Source organism: Ictidomys tridecemlineatus, chromosome 7 (assembly GCF_052094955.1).
Source record: "Ictidomys tridecemlineatus isolate mIctTri1 chromosome 7, mIctTri1.hap1, whole genome shotgun sequence".
In the NCBI taxonomy this organism is placed as follows: domain Eukaryota; kingdom Metazoa; phylum Chordata; class Mammalia; order Rodentia; family Sciuridae; genus Ictidomys; species Ictidomys tridecemlineatus.
In genome coordinates, this window is record NC_135483.1 from 104,853,277 (window position 1) to 104,879,507 (window position 26,231).

Genomic DNA, 26,231 nt, shown 5'->3' on the forward strand with positions numbered 1-26,231 from the left:
TTTAGTTATTGTTGGGCTATTTACCTAATAAGGGTAAAAAAAAAAAAAACTCTAAAAATTAAGGAAATCAGTTGTCTATGACATAAATGGCACAATATTACATTTGTACATTTCAATTTTGTTTATACTAATGTTAGGCGTGATTTTCATTTTTATGTAAATGAAATGACTAGTCTTCTTGTTACAGCTTCTAACTTTTTGTATCTTACTTAGATATGCCTTCCCAATGTTTTACCTTAGTATGTTGTTTTTCTTAATGAGCTAAAACTGTAACAAGCTGATGTTAACTCTCCAAACTAGATTAAGCTTAACTTATACCAATATGGTGTTGAACTGACTATAAGCTCCATGAAGGTGTCCAAAGTCTCTGATATGTAGACTTTCAAATACTTGTTAAATGAATTCTTTTACTATTTTCCTTAGGTTTACTTTTTTATCATTTTAATTCTATATCCATCTATTTTCATTCTCTCTTATTTTACTAAAAATATTGATTTCTTTTTTGACCAAAGGACTATTTAATAAGGCTTTAAAATTTTTACAGGACATAGGTGTCTTGTTTGTTAATTTTGTTATTATTTTTTGGTTTACTGCATTACATACAAAAAATATTATCTATACTTTGGCTTTTTGGAAAAAAATGGTTCAAAATTTATGAGAATGCAAAGATCCAAGAAAAGCCAAAGCAATGTTGAATAACAACAAGCTTAGAGAACATAAACCAATTATCACTAGTAATGGTGCAATGAGACCAACAGATCGTAAAATAAACCTATATACTTGATTTATGACTGATGGCAATAAACAGCAGTAGGAAAGGATGATTTTTTTTTTCAATAAATGGTGGTAGGTCTACTATATATTCCAAATTAGGGAAAGGGGTTTGACTTCTTCATAACACACATAAAAAAGCCAATTTTAGGTGTATTGTACAATTAAATGTGAACATTTATAAAATTGTCAACTTCCTAGAAAATAACTTGGTGAAAATCTGCATAACCTTGGAGACAGGCAAAAATTTCTTAGGCAGATTTCAAAAAGTTTTCACCATAAGGAAAAGGCTGATAAATCTGATCAATATTAAAATTAAGAACTTCTGTTCATGAGAAGGTTCCATCAAGAAAGTGAAAAGGCAAGCAACCAAATGGAAGAAGACATTTTTAACTTTCATAACTGCCAAATGGTTTGTATACAGATTACATACAAAAGACTTTTTTGGTTTTTATCGACTGCTTGTTATGTCAGCTACATTCTTCTTAAGATTATGAACTCATCCATTTGTCTTTGTAGTTGTTAATTTTTGTTTTGTGTATAGGTATAGTTGTATTTGTATTATGTATAAATAAAGCCATCTTATTAGGTGCCTTCAATTTTAAAATCTTATTGATATCAATAAGAGTAATCCTCTTCATCTCACATTTTTTTGCCTTAAAGTCTACTTTTTTTAGTCTATTTTTTTGATATTAATATGGCTGCTAGTTTTCTTTTAGAGTTATCTTTTCTTATCTTTTAAATTTTTTTTAGTTGTAGATGGACACAATATCTATGATACTGAGAGTTGAACCCAGCACCTCAACTGTGAAAGCCAAGCACTCTACCACTAAGCCACAACCCCAGCCTCTTACCCTTTTATTTTCCACTTGTTTCAGATAAATTTATTAGAACCAGCATGTATCAATTATTAAAATCCAACCTGACCATCTCTGTCAATTAACTAGAGCATTTAGCACATTTACATTTAATGTGATTTCTGATATTATCAAAGTTTAAATCTGTTTTATTACAGTGTAATACTTTCTGATTGCTTCCAGCTCTTTCTTTTTCTCTCTTCCTACATATTTAAAGACTGATTAGCTTTTATTATTAGCTTTTATTATTCCCCCAATTTTCCCCTCTATTGGTTTAGAAGTTATTAGAATATGGTCAGTAGCTATTTTAGATGGCAACATGCATCCTAACTTATCAAAGTTCATTAATGTACATTTACATTCGTTTGCAAAGACTTGTGAACACTTTAATTCCATGTATATTCCCAAATGTGTATTGTTTTTAATTTTTATATACATTAAACCACATCAGACATAACTGTTTTGTACATTCAATATCCAAGATTATCCATATACTTTAGTTGCTCTTCTTTCCATCTCCATTTACCTAAGACCATTTTCTTTCTGTACTTATTTATTTCCTTTAGTTGGCACATTGACAATTAATTCCCTCATTTCACCTTCATTCCCAAAAAGTTTGCTGAATATAACAGAATTATAAGTTTACAGTTATTGAATTCTCTTGTTTCTTCAAGAAATGAGTTATTAGTCTACTTGTTGCTTTTCTAACTTTTTTCCTATAGCTACTTTCTCATTTTCTGATTTCTTGCAGTTTTATTATATACTTAGGTACTTTTTAAAATCTGCTTGCAACTTGTCAAAGGTTTCTATAATTTATAGTTTAATGCATCATACTATCCTTCTCTATAGTACTCCAGTGTGTTGCTAAACTTCCTCATACAATTTTCTTTTCTTTTACATTTTCCATAATAATGTCTCTCAATGCTTCATTCTAGATATTTCCTTCTAACCTGCTTTCCAGTTCATTTTCTTTTCAAATATGCCCAATTTGTGTTCAATTTAACCACTGAATAGTTCATTTTAGTTTATATATATATATATATAAAAATATATATATAAATGTTATTCTATTTTTATACCTCCAATCATTTACTTTTTAAAATATTTTTTAGTTGTAGTTGGACACAATACCTTTATTTTATTTATTTATTTTTATATGGTGCTGAGGATCAAACCCAGTGTCTCACCATGCTAGGCAAGCGCCTTGCCACTTAGCTATAACTGCAGCCTTGTAGTTACTATATTATTATAGTTCTAAAATTTCTATATGGTTCTTCTCCAAATCTGTCTTGTCCTTTTAAAAATGTTTTGCTCTGGTAAAATTTTTAACCTTACTGCTTCCTGAATATATGTTTTTAAGGCATTATCTAAAATTTCAAGAGCCCCTAGGTCTTTTTTTATTGTTTTTTGTTACTATCATTCCCTTTTAATGTTATCTTTAACTGTACACCATGCTACATAGAAAACCTGGATCATCATAATCAAATTTCTGACACAGGTTCTTTGAGTCATCTAAAGTTGGCCTAAATATGAGCAAAGGTTGTTTTATTTTCAGTTCCACTTAAATCCTAGAGTGCTATTCTTTAGAGCACAAATCCAGGGCATGCGATTTTTCAGGCCCCTAACCTCAGCAGGCCCTGAAGTTCAAATTTTGTCCCTAAGCCTTGAGGCTGTCAAAAATATGAGCAGATTCTCAGCCTTAGAGGCAAATACCCTCAAAGAAAAAGCAGTTCTAAACACTGAGTTACCACTTGTTTAGCTTTCTGTCTTCTGGCCAAATAATTCCTTGTTACCTTGTTCCTCAGATGAGATTTTCAAATGCTTTTTTGGTTGTTTATGGCAGAAGGGTTAGTCCAAATTACTAAGTCTGATATTACTAGAAGCAGAAGTCCTATAACTATTGTGACTCTACGTTTTATCACAGGATCTTTCATTGTCTCTTAATGTGTTCCTTCATACCATTCATTCAATTATCTGTTATTTTCCTTTTATACCTTTGTAATACACTTTTATCTCACTTTTTGAATTCTTCTAGATTTTTCTCTTGAATACATCATAGTTATTTATTCTTATATATCAGAATCATGTGTTAGAGAATCTTTGCCATAAAAACAAATAAATGCAGTTAAAACAGAAATGTTTCTAAGTCATATTCAGTGGTACATGCCTGTAACCCCAGCAGCTCAGGAGGCTGAGACAGGAAGACTAAGAGTTCAAAGCCAACCTCAGCAAAAAGTGAGGTGCTAAGCAACTTGGTGAGACCCCATCTCTAAATAAAATACAAAATAGGGCAGGGGATGTGGCTCAGTGGTCCAGTGCCCCTGAGTTTAATCTCTGGTACCCCCAAAATAAACAAGCAAATTTTTTTTAAAAAAGTTTCCATCTTATACTTACTGTAAATTCTTCTTCCTCTTCATCACCAGATTCTCCAAATATATCTGCAATAAGATTTCTAGAAAAGAAAAAAATACAAAGACATTCATTTTCTTTCTTCCTATCTGTTTAAGAATCATTCTTAAAAATAGGGTATAATTTACATACTGTAAAATGTGCAGATTTTAAGTATCCAGTTCAATGGGCTTTAACAAATGTTTACACTCATATAACCAACACTTTAATCAAGATACAGAACAATACTGTCTCCCCACAAAGTTTCCTTATATCCCTATAATCAGTTCCCTACCATCAACATCCAAGAGGCAATCACCACCAACTCCTATCATCATAGTTTTCCTGTTCCTAAACTTCATATAAATGGCATTATATGAAATGTTCTTTCCTTCTTTAACATATTGAGATCCATCCACATTATGCTGTGTCTATCAATAGCTTAGGAGCTAATATCCTAAATGCCCAAAATCACTCAATTAGGTAAGGTGTATTATACCTTGCCACAAAATTCTAATACAAGTTTTAAAAACTTGAAAGACAACCTCCTTTACATTACCTAAAAAAACCCTTAAAACTCACATATTATCACTTACTCTTCTTCATTGCCTGACTCACTATCACTCCCAAATAGATCTTTCTCTTCATTTTTCTTATCAGATAATTCTTTCCCCACTTCTTCTTCACTGTCAGATGCTACAGTCTTCTCTCTTTTGCTTGACTTATCTGATATAACATCACTGTCAGAGTCATCGGCATCAGAAACAACACGACTTTTCTTTGCTGCTATTGAAAAAGAAAATCATTAATCATATTTTGTCACGGTTGTTGTACATAATACGTGCTTTAAAATGTCAGTACATAATAAAAATTAAGAGCCCCCTAACAATTTTGAATTAAAAAACAAAACAAAACTGTCCAGGGTGTAACTCAGTGGTAGAGTACTTGGCTAGCATGCCCAGCCCCTGGGTTCAATCCCCAACACCACCACCACCACCACCACCAGCACCACCAGCACCACCACACACACACACACACACACACACACACACACACACACACACACACACACACACACACCCCTAAAAGGCTTCTGCAAATTCATATGACAAATTGTCTGTGGAAGCACCATTACTGTCTGAATGTATCTAGTTAATTAGCAGTCACAGAGATGCACAGCTAACTCTGGATACAGTCAGGGGGTTTCACGTTAACACAGCTCTTTGAAATATTACCCTTTCTGGTAAAGAAAACTGAAGTATTTTATACTCCCATTAACTCTTGGTCTAGGCAATCAGAAAGGTAATCAGAAATTAGCAGGTGCTGCAAGAAAAACTCAACGGAAATTTAATATTAAGTTTGGTCAATGATCCCTTGGGGAAATGAGTGTCTTAATTATCAAGCTCAATGACAGAATACAGATCTAACAAAACAGAAAGATACAGTGTTTCAAAGTTATAATGTTAGGTAATAAGGAAAGCTATAGCCCCAAATAACGCCTTACATGCTTTTTCTTCATCTTCACTATCAGAAAGCACTGCAGCTTTCCGTTTTGCTACTTTTTCCTCCTCACCATCTTTTTCTTCATCTTCATCACTATCCATTTTTTGCCTTTTGGGTTCTTCCTCCTCACTCTCAGAGCTGTGAAATCTTTTTCTGTCAACATGGCTCTCTGAATGAAAGTCATTCTGCATTTCTGGATTCCCCCCCTTATTTTCCCCATCGCTGTCATCATCAGACTCTGGCTTCTGTTTGGGTCTGGAGGCATCCTCCGCTTCTGAATCACTGGCAGGTCCTTTCTGAGGCTCCTCACTCTCAGAGTCACTGACTCGGGGTTTGGGGAGCTCCTCATTTTCAGAATCACTGGCCTGATGCCTTGGGGGATCCTCACTTTCTGAGTCACTAATTCGGGGTTTGGGGAGTTCTTCATTATCTGAGTCGCTGGCCTGGTGTCTTGGGGGTTCCTCACTCTCTGAGTCACTAATTCGGGGTTTGGGGAGTTCTTCATTATCTGAGTCACTGGCCCGGTGTCTTGGGGGGTCTTCGCTTTCAGAGTCACTGATACGAGGTTTGGGGAGCTCTTCATTTTCAGAGTCACTGGCCTGGTGCCTTGGGGGATCCTCACTTTCCGAGTCACTGATTCGAGGTTTAGGAAGCTCCTCGCTTTCCGAATCACTCATTTGTGGTTTAGGAGGCTCCTCATTTTCTGAGTCACTGGCCTGGTGCCTTGGTGGTTCCTCACTCTCAGAGTCACTGATTTGAGGTTTCAGAGTATCCTCGGTTTCAGAGTCACTGGAAGGACTCTTTTGGAGCTCTTCAATCTCAGAATCACTGGCAGCATGCTTTCTAACGTCTTCGTTTTCAGAGTCACTTGCATGTCCATTAAGCAGCTCCTCGTTTTCAGAGTCACTCCCAGGTAATTTCCTGGTCTCCTCACTCTCAGAGTCACTCCCATGCTGATTAACATCCTCATTTTCAGAATCACTTGCAGGAGGCTCTGCCCGCTCTTCAGATTCGGAATCACTGTCCTTTGGCCTGTGAAGCTCCTCACTTTCAGAGTCACTAGCATTAAGATGTGAGGGCTCATCATTCTCAGAGTCTGTCACATGATGTCTCTTGGTGAGGCCATCTTCTCGATCACTAGGTTCATTCTGAAAAAGCAAGAAAAAATTAGCAACATGTAAGAAAATGTAGTAATGAAATTTAAAAATATTCAACAATTATTTAAATGTTGGAATAGGTGCACTTAAATGTTGAATTCTTGTCCTTTTCCGATATAAAAATATTCCACTTTAAAGGTCAATCTGTAAAATAGCTTACTATGGCTTGGACCCCCCAAAGGGAAAGGATAAACAAAGTGTAAAGCTTACCTCTAGATTATTATATAGGAGAAAGTAATTTTGAAGAGTTGATGAGCTAAATTAAAAAGAAAGAAAGAAAACAAAAAGCCTAACTTCTTTATATTCTAATTCCTGAAAAATCTAACTATTTTTCAAAGGAATACAAGCAAACATGGGTAACCAAGTTCTTTTACAAAAAAGCATTCTTAGATTTTATATGGCTGAAATTTTAGGGGAAAAGCTATAAAACTTTATTTTATTTAAAGGTTCACATAAATATATTCTCCCATGGGAATTAAACAAACAAGAAAAGGAGACATCTCCTAAGCACCAATACCATGTTGAGCTCTCTTTTATTAGTACACTTACTTCTCACTACAGTATTTCTTGAGTCTTAGTATAATCATAGTCACAAATCTAGTGGCTCTAGAACAAAAGCTTAGATATTTAGGGAGACATCACTAATACATATTAAGTAACTTGAAATAACTAGTTTGAAAATTTGTTCTAGGGTACAAACAATAATACATGTATAAAAATGCAGAGAAAATATACAAAATTAAACAAACCAAAAAACTTAATATTTCAGGATTTAGAATACCATCTAGAATCTCACTTTTCATAATATACTAGTTTAAAAAGGCCCAAATCTTCATCATGTCAGATTAGGCCCCAACTTCCTTAATAAGACTCCTAAAGCACAAGAAATAAAATCAACAATCAATAAATGGGATGGATTCAAACTAAAAATCTTCTTCTCAGCAAAAGAAATAATGAAATGAAGACAGAACTTCCATTTTGGGAGCAAATGTTTGCCACAGGCACATCAAGTAGAGCACTAATCTCCAGGATATATAAAGAACTCAAAAAACTTAATACCAAAAAACAAACAACCCAATCAATTAGCTAAATGGGCTAAGGAACTGAACAGACACTTCTTTTTTTTTTTTTTAAAGAGAGAGTGAGAGGTGAGAGAGGAGAGAGAGAGAGAGAGAATTTTTTTAATATTTATTTTTTAGTTCTCGGCGGACACATCTTTGTTGGTATGTGGTGCTGAGGATCGAACCTGGGCCGCACGCATGCCAGGTGAGCGCACTACCGCTTGAGCCACATCCCCAGCCCTGAACAGACACTTCTCAGAAGAAGATATACACACAACCAACAAAAATATGAAAAAATGTTCAACATCTTCAGTAATTAGAGAAATGCAAATCAAAACTACTCTTCTAAGATTTCATCTTACCCCAGTCAGAATGGCAGTTATCAAGAATACAAGCAATAATAAGTGTTGGAAAGGATGGGGGGGGAAAGGTACACTCATACATTGCTGGTGGTATTACAAATTGGTGCAACCACTTGGAAAGCAGTGTGGAGATTCCTCAGAAAACTTGGAATGGAACTACCATTTGACCCAGCTATTATTTTAAATCCTTGGTCTATACCCAAAAAGGATTTAAAATCAGCATACTATAGTGACATAGCCACACAAATGTTTATAGCAGCTGAATTCACAATAGCTGAACTGTGGAACCAACCTAGATGCCCATCAACAGATGGATGGATAAAGACTGTGGTATATATACACAATGGAATATTACTCAGCATTAAAAGAAATAAAATTATGGCATATGCAGGTAAATGGATGGAGCTGGGGAATATTATGCTAAGCGAAGTAAGCCAATCTTCCCCAAAAAGGCTGAATGTTTTCTCTGATTAGTGGATGCTGATCTATGATGGGGATGGAGGCGGATGGGGGAGCATGGGAAGAACGGAGGAACTTTGGATTAAGCAAAGGGGAGGGTCAGGAGGGGCTAAAAGGATAGGAAAGATGGTGGAATGAGATGGACATCATTACCCTAGGTACATGTATGATTGCATCTCTACATCATGTACGACAAGAGAACTGAAATGTTGTGCTCCATTTGTATATGATGAATTGAAATGCATTCTGTTGTCATGTACAACTAAGCAGAACAACAATAGAACAGAAAAAAGAAAAAAAAAGTAAAAGTCTTTTTGTTTGAGTGTCCTCCCTTAAAAATAATCTATTAAGTCAAATATTTCTGTTTAGAATATTATGACTGAGGCTACATGAACTTACCTGGATCAATTTTCAAGGACCAAAGAGATTTTAACAACATATATGCCCACTGTCATACTCTTCAATTTACCCCAAGATCATTAAAGACTAAGTATGCTATGATTACAACTTCAAAGAGAGCACAAAAAATAAGCAAGCATACATAACAGAAGTTTGAGGAGTTATTCATATTTTATTATTATGACAACACAGAATTCCAAAGAAACACTAACTACTAAATATATTCACTGAAGCTTATCATGTTCAGGAAACTTTCCAAACCCATAAACTTTGAAAATTTCTACTGGGCATTTAGCATCATTCCTTGTCACATCTCTATTATCCTGTTAAAACTAGAATTTATCTATTAAATATGACATTAAGATTGGAGAAGGAGGCTGGGCGCAGTGGTGCATGCATGTAATCCCAGTGGCTTGGGAGGCTGAGACAGGAGGATCCTGAGTTCAAAGCCAGCCTCAGCAACTTCGAGGCGCTAAGCAACTCAGTGAGATCCTGCCTCTAAATAAAACACAAAATAGAGATGGAAATGTGGCTCAGTGGTTGAGTGTCCCTGAGTTAAATTCCTGGTACCCCCCTCCCAAAAAAAGACTGGAGGGCGAATCTTGCAATTATAGTACAAAACTCCACACACTGCTTAAAGTTACTTTAACTATACTTCCTAATTAAAAAAAAAAAAAGATGACATATTTATTTAGAATGTAAGCTCTATGAAGGCAGGCATTTTTGGTTTCTTTTTTTTGGGGGGGGGCAGGGGGTGGCAGGGCGAGTGGGGTTGAACTCAGGGACACTTAACCACTGAGTCACATCCCCAGCCCTATTCTGTATTTTATTTAGAGACAGGCTCTCACTGAGTTGCTTAGCACCTCACCGTTAACTTGCAATCCTCCTATTTTAGCCTCCTGAGCCACAGGGATTACAGGCGAGCACCAGTGCACCCAACTCTTTTGATTTCTTTTCTTCACAGAGGTATCCCTAGAGCACAGAATGGTCTCCAGCGCACGCGCATACATACACATACACACACACCATTTTTTGAATAAATAATAAAGGAATTAAGTGGGAATAACATCAAAAGGAGTTTTAATAATATTTAATAATATTAATTCAATAAGCATTTATTTAATGCCTACTATGTACAAGGTGCTAGCAATCAAAGCTGAACGCGTTTCTCAATGCCCAACTCTAAAGAGCCGTTGCCTAATGAAGAGCCAAACAAACAAATTCTAACAATATTTTGAAACTCTACAGGATATATAGCTATATGAAACCAAGCTGCAAAAGGTATGTAGATGACAAGTATTTGTGCCCTTAGTTTGTGATGACTGAGTAATTAAGTTAACTAGTATGATAGGGAGGGGTAAACAGGAACCAGTAGGAGGCTGATTAAAATGTTTTTTTATGACACACCCATCACATAATTCAAATATTCAGCTTATGTGTGATTCAATTTATTTTAGCTGAAAACAGAAATAATTCCTGTCTAGGTTCAAAAAAAGAAGAATCGTCCCCGAATCAGTAAGATGAATGACTAATGACTAACAGACCAATGTAGGTAAGAACCAAGGCATTTCAATTTAGAAAAAGGAACTCTCGGATCTTTTCACTACAGCACTATTAATAATATGACTCAGCTCCAACCATGCTATATTTCACTGTCTAGAACCTAAATTTTAAATCCACAGGAAAGACTGTGTAATTGGCAATATCAGATGTGACTCAATCCTCTGGAAGAGAGGCACAGCACTGGGAGACACTCCCAAAGGAGGGAGACATCATAAACTGGGAGTCATCCCAGCACTTATGTGCTACACTCTACCGTGGGTTTCCTGATAATATTAGGTAGGCACCGCAAAACAAGCAACTATTAAGTATATTATATATGATAATGATTATAAAACTTACGGAGTCTCATCAATTTTAAAGGAGTTTCATAAAACTTGAGTATCCATTCTATGTGGCCAATTAGGAAAAAAAGGACAGAAATCACTGCAGTAAGAAAGTGCTGGTCAATAGACTCAAGCTAGAGAATAAACATAAGCAATGATATCATAGAATTTAGCCAGAGCATATTAGAAATTATGCAATTAAGCTTAAAAACTATCACAACAATATTCAAATTTTTCAGACTGACTTTAGCAATTAAATTGTAAACTCAAAATGCAATTAACAGTAAAAAGTGCTATTGAAATGGCATTTTTTTAATAATGCAAGAAATTCCCTAGTTGGAACTGTCAGAGATATTGAGCACATGAGGTAGTGGGAGGCTTCAGAAATGTCTTCACACAATCATTTACACTGGTGTTCAATCTTAAGGAACAGATACACACACACACACCCAGTAACTGACACTCTTAAACTGAAAAGCAAGTAAGCTGCTGTAAAGCAAATACTAGTATGTAAATTTCATAGTACACTGTCAAACAGAAACCCTTATAAAGAACCAAAGAACCCATCAGAAGTGTCAAACTCAAAACAGTTGAACTTGCAAACTTGCAAAAATTTATCATTATAAACTGGCAAAACACTCCATAGTAATCACTCTGTAAATTCCATGAAGAAAAAAACTATAGGAGTATTTTCAAAAACCATTTCAGTGGACTCCAGTTCCAGAAAATATAACTAAATCCTCATATTATATTAGTTTCAATTAGTATATAAAGAATCGGAGGGACTGAGAGTGTAGCACATGTGAAGTACTTACTGGCTTGGACTCCTAGAATCAGGAAGGAAAGAAGGAAGGAAGCAAAGATGAATGGATTCATTGACCTGAGGAACCAGCTACTAAAACAATACAATGCTGTCAATCCAGTTAATTTCTAATGAGATGCAATGCTCTGAAAACTCCCAATTTTACCATTAGCACACACATAATAAAATGAAGCTACTAATGAGTGTCCCTTGTCTGGCTGATATTAGAGTAAAAAATAAAAGCTCATTGAAGAGTACTGGTAAAAAAAGATTCTGCACAAAGCTCAAGGCTTTTATGATAACAAAGCTAACTCCTGCCTACTTCCAGACTCATTTCTGCCCTCACTAACATCAACCATGTGTGCCACACTAGCAGTTACCAAACTTTAGTGTGCACAGGAAATCATCTGGGGATCTTTACTGAAAACCAGAGATTTTTGTACTTCTCACCTCCACATATTAATCTAGTAGGTCGGGAAAAGGTGCCAAATAATTTGTATTTTAACATGTGAACCACATGACAAATCACATTGAAGAAATCCTAACTTACCTCCATGCCTTTACAAATTCTGTTCCCTTTGCCTAGATTATCTTTGTTCGCTTGTACTTTTCATAACCCAAAACTTGACAAAAATACTCCTCTCCTGAAGTCTCTTCCATCTCTTTCTCTCTAGATAAAATGAACTTTGTACAATATAATGTATTAGTTAAGATTGCATCTCTTTATTAGTTAAGGCCTGGGGTCTAAACCTTAGTTCTGCCACTTTATATTGTTTGACATGAGGAAATGTTCTTAATCCTCAAAGCTACTATGTCCTCAATTTAATGGACTCAGGAATAATTATCTGTACCTTAGAGGGCTATTGTGGGGTTAAATGCATGTAAACAAATTAAGAACTAAATCCTACTAATTATTAATTATAAAATATTCACCCTTCCAGAGACAACCCAAATGTATCCTCTGTGAAGACCCAGCTGGTCAGCCATTCCTTCTTCCTATCCCTGTAGCATCTTGTACTTCTATTTCACTGAAAAGTGACAGTTTACACATTTATTTTCTTCATACATTGACCTTAAGAAACCATTTTTAAAAAATGTATCTTTCACCTGAAGAATAAAAAGACTCAAGCTACATTCAACGAAATGAAAAAGAAATCACATAAGCAACACATAACAGAAAACAATGTCCAATTCCTAACACACGGAAGGTGTAGATGGAATGAAAAGAACTAGTAAGAAATAAGGTAAACAAGGACAGCAATGGCCAAGAAACTTTCCAGCTACTTTGATGTTATTCCCCAGCTTGGTAGAAATATTCAAACAAAAGCAGACTACCATCTTTACTCAATTCAAAGTGAGGCTGGAATTAAGGGAGGCCGTCTAACTTCAACAGTAGATGGATGATGGGGCCCACTGTAGCTTGATTTGCTCTTAGAAAACAGTAAGACGCCAGGTTCCATTTCCAAACAATCTCTTCCTCAATAGTCCCACATAGTTTTTTTCTGTGGGATCCTCAGCAGGGGAAAGCTCTACTTTTCTATGTAGATGAAATGTACGGGCTTCTTGAATTAAAAAGCAAAATAATAACAACAAAACCCCTGTTATTTCCTTTAATATAGTTCCCAGGAAAGAGACACCACCTGCCCAAAACCCACACAGCTAATTTCACACTGTCCTTTTAAGAAAACATCAAAGTGAAACAATGAAAATCAGAACTGGCAACTAGATCACAAAAAAGGACTACCTCTCCATGTGGTGCTCAAAATGCTTATGGTTTACTACGGGGTGCACCCCAAAAGCTCCTGTTTTCATGCAGAAATGTTCAGGTAGATTATGACAGCTATAAACTCATCAGTGTTTTAATCCACCTGATGGATTAATAATTTGGATAGGCTAACTGGGTGGTAACTATGTGCAGGTGGAGCATTACTGGAGGAAGGAAGATCACTGGGAGTGTGCCCTTTGGGAATATATATTTTATCCCTAGCTCCTCTCTCCCTGCTTTCTGACTGCCATGAGCTGAGCTTTCCTCTACTATGCCCTTCTGTGATAATGTTCTGCCTTGAGCCCAAAGCAATGAGGTCAGTGCTCCTGGACTAAGACCTCTGAAACTGTGAGCCCATATTAAATTTTTCCTCCTCTAAGTTGTTCTTGTCATGTATTTTGGTCACAGGGATGAAAAACCGACTAACAGAAATATCTACCCTATTTATTGTATAGAATAATAAGAAGGGTATTGTAGTTTTCAAAGCTATTACATTAAGTTTTAATTTAATCCTCATTACAACCTTTTTTAGTTCACTATCAAGACAGTGAAGGGGTAGCTCACAAAGATGAAATAATTTTTCCAGGGGCTGGTAATGATTAAGTGGCAAAGCTAGAATTTGAAATCAAATTCTGGCCATACTGTCCTTCACTATAAAAAGTTATGCAAATACAGAACATTTCATCATCATTCCAGAGAGATTTGGTATTACATCATCTGGTCCATACTTAATTCTTCAGCATCACTTCTCATTAAGCTATTCCATTTTCAATCCACAACAATCACTCCTGAAATACACCAAGTCCTTCCAAATTCTAGGCCTACTGTACCTGCTGCACCTCTATCTAGGATTACTACCAATGATTGCTACCTGTAACCTTTTTCTCCAGCTGGAAATATTATACTCATTCCTTATTCAGTTGAAACATCATATCTACTGATGATATGATATCCTCCCTTCCTCCCACAGAACTTTATATGTGTCCTTCATACAGCAATGAGTTGTACAAGTAGCCTGTTTGCATGTCAGCTACACTCATCTATAAAGGACTATAGTTCTGTAAGAACCCTGTAGTTTCAAGTTTGCATTGTTATGCCAAGTAAACAGCAAACATTTTAAAACAAGTCTTGAAAGACATGGATAATAAATCACACATTACATACACTTTTAGTGTATTTCAAAAGTATTGCAATCTAGAGCTCAGTGGTAGAGCACTTGCCTGGCATGTGTGAGGCCCTGGGTTCGATCCTCAGCACCACATATAAATAAATAAAATAAAAGATCCATTGACAACTAAAAAAATATTTTTTAAAAAAGTATTTCAATCTAAAAGTTTAATTCTTGGTTTAGAAACTATAAGACAAAAGTCAGAACAGAAAAATGCCTACAGTCTTCTGGTGCAGAGATACCAGGGCAATTGGAAATGCAGAGACTTCAAAAAAAATAGGGAAGTGCAAATTTTAGTAAATTTTCTCCTACTCTTCTCTCTATCCTTCCATATAATCTATTAAGAAAACATAATTTGATATCCAAATTATATTAAAGACAATTAAAAATGGAAAAACAACAAAATAAAAAAAAACTGCCAGTAGAAAAAGGTTTATCTTTCCAGATTTGAAAGGGTTCGTTACAAGGTTCTTCTAAAATTTTAGTACATTTTCAATCACTGCATGCATGCTCATAAAAAAGGGTGACAAAATGATGGCAGTTATTCTACTTACTTTCTCTTTAATTTTAAAGATTAATGTGCACTATAGAATAAAAAACGAAATGTGACTCCTACCACCCAAAGATTACCATCACTTTGGTACAAGTAATCTTTTCATGTATTTTCAATTTAAAAAATTAAGTTAGGATCTAGAGTTACAATTTTATAGCCTATATCTTTCAAGTAACATGTTGAATTCTCCCATATCATTCAGAATTCTTTGAAAACAATGTTAAGATTGCACTGAATTCCTCATTTTCTACACTGTCAAATATTCATGGTTTCCTTTCTTATGATCACACACCTAATTATTCCATTTCAGTGTTCTCAGCCCAAGGTCAGTTCTAGCTCCTCATCCAAGTGGTATTTGGGGATTCAAGGGGTCACTTTGGTTGTCAAGTATAAGGTTGGTAATTGAGGGGTGATCATGTATATGTCACTAGTATTTCATGGGGAACCAAGATGTTAAATATCCTGTAATGCCTAGGTATGTGCTTACAGGCCCACAGCAGGTTTGGTAGAATCCCTTGACCAGAAAAGCAACCCAAGGCTGCTCTCTGTGCAGGGTTGGCAACTGACAGGACCTGAGAACCTGATCCACACACATAAAACGAGATGAGAAAGCTCAAAGGGCCCAATGAAAACTGTAGTAACAGACAAGCAATTGAATGGGGGAAAATGGAAAGGTTTGGCCAAGCAGTAAGAGATAAAAATGAAGCCAAATGAGGACTTCTGGCATAACAGCATGAGAAGTTCTGTTGACCTGCTCCCCAGTGAAACTGACAGGAAATCTTTCAAAGGTAATCATTTAAAGCCTCTGGAAATAGCCCTAAGAGCAAAAAGCAAATAAATTATAAAATCCATAAAAATTCAGCAAGAGTATCTGGTATTTGAAAAACAGATCATTCCTTCCTTTCAACCTCACAGCTCTGCAAGACAGAGAACCTTCTCTAGACAATAACACAGGGCTCTCTCTTCTCCTTTCTCCCAGTCAGAGGATTCCTTCCTAAAGCAGGGCATTCGACTCTTGGATGCCCACTGCTAAGGATAAGGCCTAGCAGAGTGCACCTGTGAGGTGGAGAACCTCATTTTCTGCCCCACCATTACTTAATTTTAATGAAGAAGGTTCCGCCTGGGTGAAGCACTTTGAGAATATAAGCGCTCTTCTCACCCTGGCTCTGGCTTGTGAGACTGCACTATGACAAGAGCTGCTGTTTCACTCCCACCTCCCACTAAACAGGTCAGTTTCTAGAGGTCGATGTGACGAGCTCTACAGACCTGGTTCACATTTTGCCTGGAGAAAACACAGATCATAAATCAGATAGCTCCCAATCATTCCCCAAAGAAACTGACTTCATTGGCAATATGATTTGGGAAAGTCGTGGTTGGAAGGCACCTGGGACTGAGATTCAAGGTACAGTATAAATTGTAGGATATCTAGTTTGCAGAACAGAACCAGGGACAGCTGGGAGGAAACACACTGGGGTTAAAATACTCTCAAATACTGTTCTCAGAGATCCTTTAAAGGAGCCATAATTTGATGGTATTAGTCTGAACAGCAATTTATGTTCCAGGGCATGTTCAAAAACAATAGCACAATCAAGGGGAAACAAGGGAATTTAGTAGCCAGTTACAGTTAGAAAAAGGAAACAGTCCTGATCATCTAAATGTCAACAATTAGGGACTCACCAAATAAGCACTCAACCAACGTCAGACCACCAATTGAAAATATTTGAAGAAATGGACAGGCATGGTGGTGCATGCCTATCATCTTGGCAGCTAGGGACACTAGGGCAGCAGGACTGCAAATTCAAAGACAGCCTCAGCAATTTAGTGAGACTCTAAGCAACTTGGCAAGAATTTGTCTCAAAAAAAATGGGTGCTGAGGATGTGGCTCAGTGGTTGAATACCCGGGGTTTGATCCCTGGTACAAAAAAAAAAAAAAAAAAAAAGATTGTTTTTTTTTTTGAAAAAATAAATGTATAGTATGCAGTTAGGCCTAGAACAGACCATTTTTTTCCCTTGTCAATGTTCCCTAACAATACAGCGTCATAACTATTTACATAGCATTTTTGTGATATTAGGTATTATAAATAATCTAGAGATGATTTATATAGGAGGATGTGTATAGATTATACGCAAATATCATGCCATTTAAAATTTGCACATGCATGTACTGAAGACCTAGCCCAAGCTTTCTGTTCAATCAGTACATGATATACTTACTACTGGACTATACTCCCAGTCTTCATTTCATTTTATATAAGGGATCTGGGCATCCTCTGGGTTTGGTATCCACCAGGGTGGAAAAGACACCTGGAACCAATCCCCCTGGACATGGAAGGATGAGTGTAATGTTGCACCAATACTATGAAACGATTAAAATTACACTTAGTGGGGCTCTTTAACAATATCAGTAAATACTTAAGGTATAATCTTAAGTGAAGAGATAATAGATACAAAATATACATAGTAAAATTTCAAGTAGTTTAAAATATACACATACTTTATAAGCATGGGAGAGAATTAAAATGTAGGAAATACAATGTCAAAAAGTTAGTAGCTATTTATGGGATTACTTATACTAATTTTAATCTTCTTTAAATTTACTGATATAATTTCCAATTTTTTAACATATCCATTTATATATTTAGAATCCATATTATTACAAAAAAGTAGCAGCAAATGCCTAAACAAGAACCTTTATCATGTTTATAACTAAATCAAGAGGCCCTGAGATAATCAAAGCTGACACCTAGGGTCAATCTCCTAACATTGTTTCCAAGGTGGAAATTTAAAATACTACACTCTAAATGTACTATAATAATGCTGACATTATCACTTAGCCCCTACCTATTAATTTACTGGAATTTAGCCTAAATATTTAAGGGCCTACAAAGAAAAAAAACAAAAACAAGAGTCACTGAAATAATTAAATGATGAGCCATTCCCATATCTGTATTTAGCTCCCTCTTACTACTCCACTCATCCTATATTACACTCATCCTTACTACTCACATTGGCTCCTTGAAAACTTTAAGCACACTCTCACTTTGGGGTTCTTCATGGGAGTGTTTTTTCCTTCAGACACATACATGTGTCACTATTCCCTCAGCTCCCTTCCTGCCTTGGCTCAAATGTCACTTTTTCTTTTCTTTTTTTGTGGTGGTGGGGGTTGAACGCTGGACCTCCCACATGCTAGGTTAGTGAGCTACCTCTGAGCTCCATCCTCATTCCTTTTTAATTTTATTCTGAGACAGGATATTGCTAAGTTGTCCAGGCTCGCTTTGAATTTATGATTCTCCTGCCTCAGCCTCCCAAGTAGCTAGGATTATAAGCATGCACACCACACCTGGCATTATTTCTTAATTTAACACAGAAATTTGCCCTCCATCCTTCATTACATTCTAATTTCCCCCAGATCCACAACATATGTCACCTTCTAGCAAACTATAATTTTAAAAAGCAGTAAGTTGTTTTAATGTCTTTCTTCTCTCACTGAAAAATAAATCCAAGAAAAGGATTCTGGCTTTTAGTCACTGATATGTCCAAAACACCTTAAGGAAAAAAAAAACCAAACATCTAACACTAGTGCTCAATAAATGAGAAATGTATGAATATACTAATGACACAAACATATAAATATAAAAAATGACATGACTCTATAATGATGGTCAATACAATTTGCAAGAATATCTAGTATGTAAAATTGGTAATTTTTTATGTGTTTAATTAAGCAAATCTATGGGGGGCTGGGGATGTGGCTCAAGCAGTAGCGCGCTCGCCTAGCATGCGTGCGGCCCGGGTTCGATCCTCAGCAGCACCACATACCAACAAAGATGTTGTGTCCGCCGAGAACTAAGAAAAAATAAATAAATGTTAAAATTTAAAAAAAAAAAAAAAAAAAAAAAAAAAAAATCTATGGCACAAAAGTTCTTAGAAAATCTGTCTATCTTGGAGCTAAGATGTGGGGCTAAGTGGTAGAGTGTTTTCCTAGCATGCACAAGTCCCCAGGTTCAATCCCCAGCACTGCAAACAAACAAAACAAAACAAAAAATATAAAAATAAGAATGATGGAGTGATTGAGAAGAGTTTTGGAGCATGGTGGTACATGCCTGTAATCCCAGCCACCTGTCAAACTGAGGCAGGAGGATCGCAAGTTCAAAGCCAGCCTCAGCAAATTAGTGAAAAACATCTCTCCATTTTTATCATTCCTATTTCTTTATGTCTAAGACACACTGACTCACTGAAAAATGTCCCAAATTTATTTTGGTTATATATAAGACAGACTATATAACCAAGGAAGCAGATTAAGTTGTTTTAAAAATATTTATGTATTAGAACGAATATTAAAATGTATAGAGAATCCAATACTGTATTATTACAAAAGTAGCTTTTAAAACTACACTTTTTTTTTTAATCATATGAATCTCAACAATTCAAAACAAGAAGGCCAATTCCTGAAAATTTCCTAACTTTTTATTTCAACTTTTTTTCAGGCTGCAAATGCTCATAGCCCCTTCAAGATGATATCTGAGGGGGCTGGGGATGTGGCTCAAGCGGTAGCGCGCTCGCCTGGCATGCGTGCGGCCCGGGTTCGATCCTCACCACCACATACCAACAAAGATGTTGTGTCCGCCGAGAACTAAAAATAAATATTAAAAATTCTCTCTCTCTCTCTCTCCTCTATCACTCTCTCTTTAAAAAAAAAAAAAAAAAGATGATATCTGAGGATTAGGGAAGCCAAGTGAAATATCAAAGGCCTGGCTCATTATCTGATTTCATATACTTAGTTAAAACTGCCTAAATACTTGAAATTCAACACAGTCAGAACTTATTTCCCTGTTATTACATCAGTAACCAGACCATCCCTATTTATTTTTAAAGCAGTTTTCTATTACTTCATACTTTACTCTCAGAGATTAAACCCCAAGTCCTATGGCAGGGTCTCTACAATTTCTAAATTTAAAAACAGGTCTCACAAAAGTACAAGGAAAAATCTTCCCCAAAGATATTTAGCCAATACCTCTGAATGCCGTTCTATGCTTCCAGTATCTGATCCAGAGTGTTGCTCATTTACATCATCCTCACCATCAGATCCAGAATCCCGTTCATCCTGCACTGGGGTAGCACCACCATCATCTGCTTAAAAACAAAACAAAAATCCACTTACAGTTAACATGGATGACACCTGTAGCTGAAACAAACACAATGATTTAAGACTATCCAAAGCAAAAGTTACTACGGACAAAGCAAAACTAATGATGGTAATATTTTGAGCAAAGCAATACAATAGTCATACAAATACCAACATCATTAACATATGGCGCATGTGGCAGCAAAAATACTCCATAAAAGGAATGTAAAGCTTAAAAAACAAAAACATCATTAAATACCACGTCAGTAACTTGTAAGTAAAGTGCTATTTATTTCAAATTTATGTTAAAAACTGTCTTTCTCTCCAGAGCACTTACCACCAACTTCTAATGTACTATGTGATTTTTTTCAAGTTATTCTGCTTTCAGTTCACTGCTGAATCCCTGGAACCCAGAATACTGCCTGGTTGGTACATGATATAAAGTATCTATTTATGAAAGAAAAGCACAAGGAACTCCAGTCCAGAAATAGTCAAAACTCATTAAAGCATATATTACAATATTAAAAAAAAAAATCAACCATAATTATGAATTGGTACCTAACTTTAAGCAATATTTTAAAAATCCAAAAAGTGATGAAATCACTCTCATATAAATGAGCTACTGTACTTAGCTAGAGTAAAGTTAAGAAGTCACAATAAAAAGAATAGTTTTTTGGGAAAAAAAAAAAAGAATAGTTTTTTGGGGAAAAAAAAGAATAGTTTTGAAGTTTAACAATTACACAGCATCAGTGGGAGGATAGAAGAGAAGAAGGCGTTAAAAGGTTAAAATACTGTCCTGGCATAATAGGAAAGCATTACAGAACGACTAAAATTGATGCAAGAAGAGACAGCATAAGTTAGGAAGAGAGGTAAATACTAAAAGTTTAGAAATTAGGAGGAGGGGGTGTCAGGGAACTGCTATCTATTACCTCAACTTGTTACCTCTTTAAACCCAACCTACCTACTGTAATACATACAGCTACCTTTTTTTAAAAAGCAACTTTAAAACACAAATGAATTGAAAAACTCTTTTGAAAACATCAGAAAAAGTTTTAACCAAAACAGAAGTGCATGCCTGAAAAGCACTTACAATCACTGTTATTTGTTGTCACAAGTAAGGAATTAAAAGGAAACCAAAACAGGAGAGAGCTTTATGTCCTAACAACTAAGCACTTTTGATACAGAATGTACAAATGGCAAAGGACCCCACTAGGTCCTACCTTACTCAACTTTACATCCCGGGTGCCAGGGCTTGCCCAACGGGGATAAGTGTACATGAATAAGAAGGAAGGCAGACCAAACTTGGGTGAGGAAAAAGGAAAGCTCTTAAGGTAAAGGAAAGGCAAAAAGTCATCAATAACAGCCAGAGAAGCACTCCTTACAACTCAGACAAAGGTTCTGCACTTACATCCTGGGAAGCCAGTGTGGCAGGCGAATTAAATGAGCCCTAACTTGGAATGAAAAGTCTAGGAAGGGTCCCCAGCCTCCTACTGAACAACTTCCTCGGGTTCTCAAAAAACCCGTAACTTCTGAAAGATCCTTAACAGGAAAAGCCTCTTCTTTCCCAACATTCTGCACACAGCAGGTGCTTGATATAGGTAGTGACTTCCCGATTTCAGCAAAAACCTTCACCTATTCGGAAGACGTCTTTCCCTCAAAGATCCCCTCTCTCCAAGGTTCTAACTTGGGCCGGCAGCTCGCTGATCCGCAGGCTCGTCTCCGGGGTTTTTCTCCCGGCTCCCGCGAGAGCGCGAGGCCAAGGCCCGCCGAGGAATCGCTCGGTCCCCAACCCGAACCCACCTGACTGGTCGCCACTGTAATATTCCGAGTCCATGGCAGGCGGGCTCTCAGCGGGGAGTGTCCGCGCCCCGCGCCGCCCCCGTCACCTCCTTCCTGGTGGTGTGACCTCCGATGGCGCGACCCGGTGCTGAGGCTCCGGCCTAACCGGAGAGCTCGGAGAATATGAAAACCGCAACAGCAGAGACGAACGCTTCGACCTGGTAGCCCCAGCAGAAAAGGCCGTACCGGGAAAGCCAGCAAGCGTGCGGGTCGGCGCTCTACTTCCCAGAAGTACCTCTGAGACCAAAATGGCGTCTGCCCACGACCCTCAAAGGAATGCAGTGCGCAGGCGCTATCATGCGTCAAGCCGGCCAATGAGAAAACGTAATAGTAATGACGCACCGCACCGCCGGAAAGGAGACTACTGGGAAAAATGAGCGGGAGCTTTAGTTAAATACGCCCCTGCGGAGGAGTCTGGTTTGTCCTGCGTGGGAGCGAGCTTTCGCTCTTGAGTGTGTCCGCCCCTTCTTGGAGGAACATCAGAATTACTCTTGAGAAAAATGGAGGCTCCGAAAATTACATTTTGTATCTTTAGGCCAGATAACTCTCAGTCCTGCAGCTAGGCGAAAGACTCCCGCCCTCGGTGTGTCGAAGGGGTGGCGCACTGTTCTCTGGGACTTGTAGTTCCAAGTCTAGGCAGTGTTGATGCATTACTTACTGAAGTGACCAAGACCTCCTTCAAGGCATTTTTACTTCCTTTCTTTATAAAATAACTATTTAATTTCCACCTTAAGGACCCATTTTATCAACAATAAGAAGTACAGATCTTTGCCTGCAGAAAGATCACCTGATGAAACCTGAGGAGGGTCATGGTGCACCTAAGCTCTGTGCTCCTGAAAACAGGATGGTTAAGAAATGTCCTCTTCACCTGTTTGTTCCTGAAACAGCTCATTGTAACGAACCACCCTTCTCCATTTGACTTAGTTAAAAAGACCTACAGATGATCCCCTGTTCACCTGTGACAAGCCCTATATGGCCAGGGACAGACAGACCCTCTAAGTTCCTGTTCATGGTCTCAAGACTGATTAGCTGAGATTTGAACTCTGTACCCTGAAACTAGCTATACAAAACGTTTTCTGTTCATCCTACTAACAAACTTTTCCCTATAACTAAATAATCCCAGCTATTCCATCATCCTCCCACCCCCCATCACCGAACTAAAACTAAGGCAAAACCATCCTGTAAGGTCCTTGCTTAGCATCTGGACGGGCCATCTTAAGTGACATCCGTCATTTTAAGAAAAGTTTCGCTTTCCCACCCAAGCCCTTTTTTGCAAAAGGCTCACCACTCCCTCATACCAACCCCAGTCTGCATTAGGACCCATCCAGCTCTAATCCCTGAGCCAGACCCATAAAAGTCCCGGAACCCAAGCCAGTATTGCCTCTCTCCGTCTATGGACAGATGTGCCTTTGTCAGCTCTGACAAATAAACTGTTGTGTGTATCTCTGCCTGATTTCCATCTTTTATTTCTTGCTTGCCCGGTTCCTTACTTTCCTTTTACACTCTACCAAGACCATACATATCTGGGGTTTCCCCTTATAGCAATAACCTGAGTAAAGTCCATTATCTTGTTTATTTTTGTCTTAGCCCAGTAAGAGCACTTTGCCTCTTGATTGGAGGAGGGTTCATGGTGGGTATGAGCAAAGATCCTTCAGAAGATGTAGACTTGTAGAATGGGGCCTTTTCTTACTACTAGAGAGTTATGACCCCTTTGATAGCCAGTCAGAGTATGCTGGCAGCACCCAGTTCCAGGCTTGGAAAGGAAGAAAGGGGGAGGGTTATTTCTCTCTGGTGTGGTGGGAAAAGCCATAAAATCCAAGTTTTGCACCTTCTGCTGTGGTAATGACATTTTCTGAGGCTGTCATGAGAATCAGAAGAGCAAAGAATTAACAGAGCCTAGAATCAAAGATACAAAGTTTAAATATTTGCCTCTTTCTCTTTTGATAAAGAGATCCAGGCTCTGAGCTCTCTTCTGAAGAGTGGGCAAGATTGAACCTACATAAATAGAGCAGGAGAAATAAGAAGACCAAGAGGAGATTTAATGGTAGGGAACCCAGCACAAATTCTGCCTTAAGACCTTTGAGTTTCACTAGAGATTTAAGACTGAAAGACAGGAAAGTGATTGGGTTATAGCCAATGCAATTGAAAGAGGAAAAAGAGGAATTTCGACATAACTAACTTTCCTGGTGGTTTGGAGAATGGAGAGATTGAAGTGGAGAGAACATTCAACAATGTGCTGAGCCCCCAGAAGGCTGCAAAGAAGCATCAGGTCCAGCTTTTACTCAGAAAGCCAACAAGTAAGCTCGTGAAAGAAACATAGTGCGGAGCTCCTTTTTACCAACTGTCCATCCTCTGCAGCCCCCTGGCAGAGAAGTTCTTGAATGGCACAGAGATGCTTTCTGGGTCTTGGATACCTCAAATTTTGACAACTGCCATCTTCCCACCCCACAGGCCTCACTCTAAAATTAGCCAGTTGGTTCATAGTGGTTATGATAGTGAGATGCACAGGAGGAAAACTCTCCCTTAACTGATAACCCAGAAACACTGAGTTCCTTACATGAATATAAGATTTATTCAGCCAGACTCTTAAGATATTGTGACCTGCTGAACATGTCAGGGAGTGAAAGTCCATATAATCTAAGGATCAGCCTTATACTGGCAGAGCTGCAGACTGGGGAAAAAAGAGAATTAGTGTTACAGAGTTTGGGCTTTCCTGGAAACTGAGGCAGTGCAAAGACCTCCTCTTTAAACGCCAGTTCTTTTTTTTTAATTTTCTTTTAGTTGTAGATGGACACAATATCTTTATTTTTATTTATTTATTTTTATGTGGTGCTGAGGATCAAACCCGGTGCCTCATGCTTACAAGATAAACGCTCAACCACTGAACTTCAACCCCAGCCCCAAACCCTAGTTCTTATAATCAAGTCAGAAAAAAGATTTCAGACATGTTATTAAGAATAGGAGGAATATATTTATTGAAGGGATAGGAAAAGGGAAAGGTGACACTCTCTAGAGAGAGAATGGGTTCTCTCAGAGAAGAGACAATGTGCCTCTCCTGCACTCCAGTTTTATTGGGGGAGCCATGGAAGTTTCCAGAGAGTTCTGTCCAGGTCTACCTCTTGATTTTTGACTGACAACAGGGTGACATCAAACTTTCATGTACCAATTGGCATGGCAATGCTAGGTTCCTTTGGCCCATGTTGAGCAGTTCGAATTGGATTTTTAATCATTTTTACAGGTTTGTGGTTAGAAGTAATTATCCTTATCTTCCAGAATCTGGCCTGTGAAAAGATCAAATGTCTCTTCCTTCAAAGTAACTTGGGTTCCTCATTTCAACCTTATTGCCTGCCTACATTTCCTTGCACATAACAGGTAGTTTGCTGAGGAATGTGACATATCCTGTCCACTTAGGCCAGGCAGGGCTGCAGGTAAATTGCTTTTTGGCAAATAAAGTGTATGGGGGTCAACACAGTGGGCTCATTTTATATAATTATTCTGTTAACCTCATTTTCCCACTGTTCTCATCTTTCTATCCCCTAACACTAGGTTTTGGGCCTAGCGCTAAGCCTTGTTGTGCTTGGTGAGTTGGAACAAGCTACCATCTTTATCTAAGCCTCAGTTTCCCTATGTGTCAAATGAGAGTGTTGAATCAGAGGACTGCAAAGACCCACTGAGTTCATTGATTCAATGTCAGAAAAACCAGGTCTCCAAATCTGGCCCTGTTTCCTGCATTTGACAAGCCACTAGGGGGCCATACAAGAGAAGAAACAAACGAAATGAGTACACTGTAAGCCTGGAGGTCTGGCTGTGTGCCTCTCAGGATTCCCAGCCTCATAACTCAGTAGGACAAAGTTGCAAGATTTGTCCCACCAATATTGTTCATGATACTGAAAAATAGGGGCCCACTTGAAAGCTCATTGATAGTGAATAATAAATAAACATCAGTTACCGTGGCACATCTTGCAGTTATCAACACAATTGAAGTGGATCTTTATCTGCCTACATGGAAGGGTGTCCAGAAAATATTAGTAAGTGTAAAAAAAAGTCACCATAGAATAATATCAATATTATAATTTTATTTATGTGACCCACAAAACTGCAAACAAATAAAAATGCAACCTAAGAATTTCTTAATA

At 37.5% G+C, this 26,231-nt stretch overlaps 1 protein-coding gene across 5 annotated transcripts in view; it reads right to left on the reverse strand.

Annotated features, from left to right (window-relative positions):
• Iws1 (interacts with SUPT6H, CTD assembly factor 1) overlaps nt 1–22,381 on the reverse strand; it is a 37,296-nt gene extending 14,915 nt beyond the window's left edge. For 2 of the 5 annotated variants that reach the window (XR_005737920.2, XM_078017269.1), the window contains exons 1-5: nt 22,057–22,380; nt 20,146–20,261; nt 5,521–6,667; nt 4,613–4,802; nt 4,023–4,080 (exon numbers count right to left, since the gene is read on the reverse strand). Coding sequence is in view for 4 of the 5 variants with exons in the window: in XM_078017269.1 (XP_077873395.1) it covers nt 4,023–4,080; nt 4,613–4,802; nt 5,521–6,667; nt 20,146–20,261; nt 22,057–22,090 (1,545 nt within the window). In the remaining variant the exon portion in view is untranslated. Of the gene's footprint in view, nt 1–4,022; nt 4,081–4,612; nt 4,803–5,520; nt 6,668–20,145; nt 20,262–22,056 lie in introns of all 5 variants that reach the window. The other 3 variants (XM_013366558.4, XM_005315875.5, XM_078017268.1) reach the window with 3 other exon arrangements.
• Nucleotides 22,382–26,231: the final 3,850 nt, after the last annotated feature.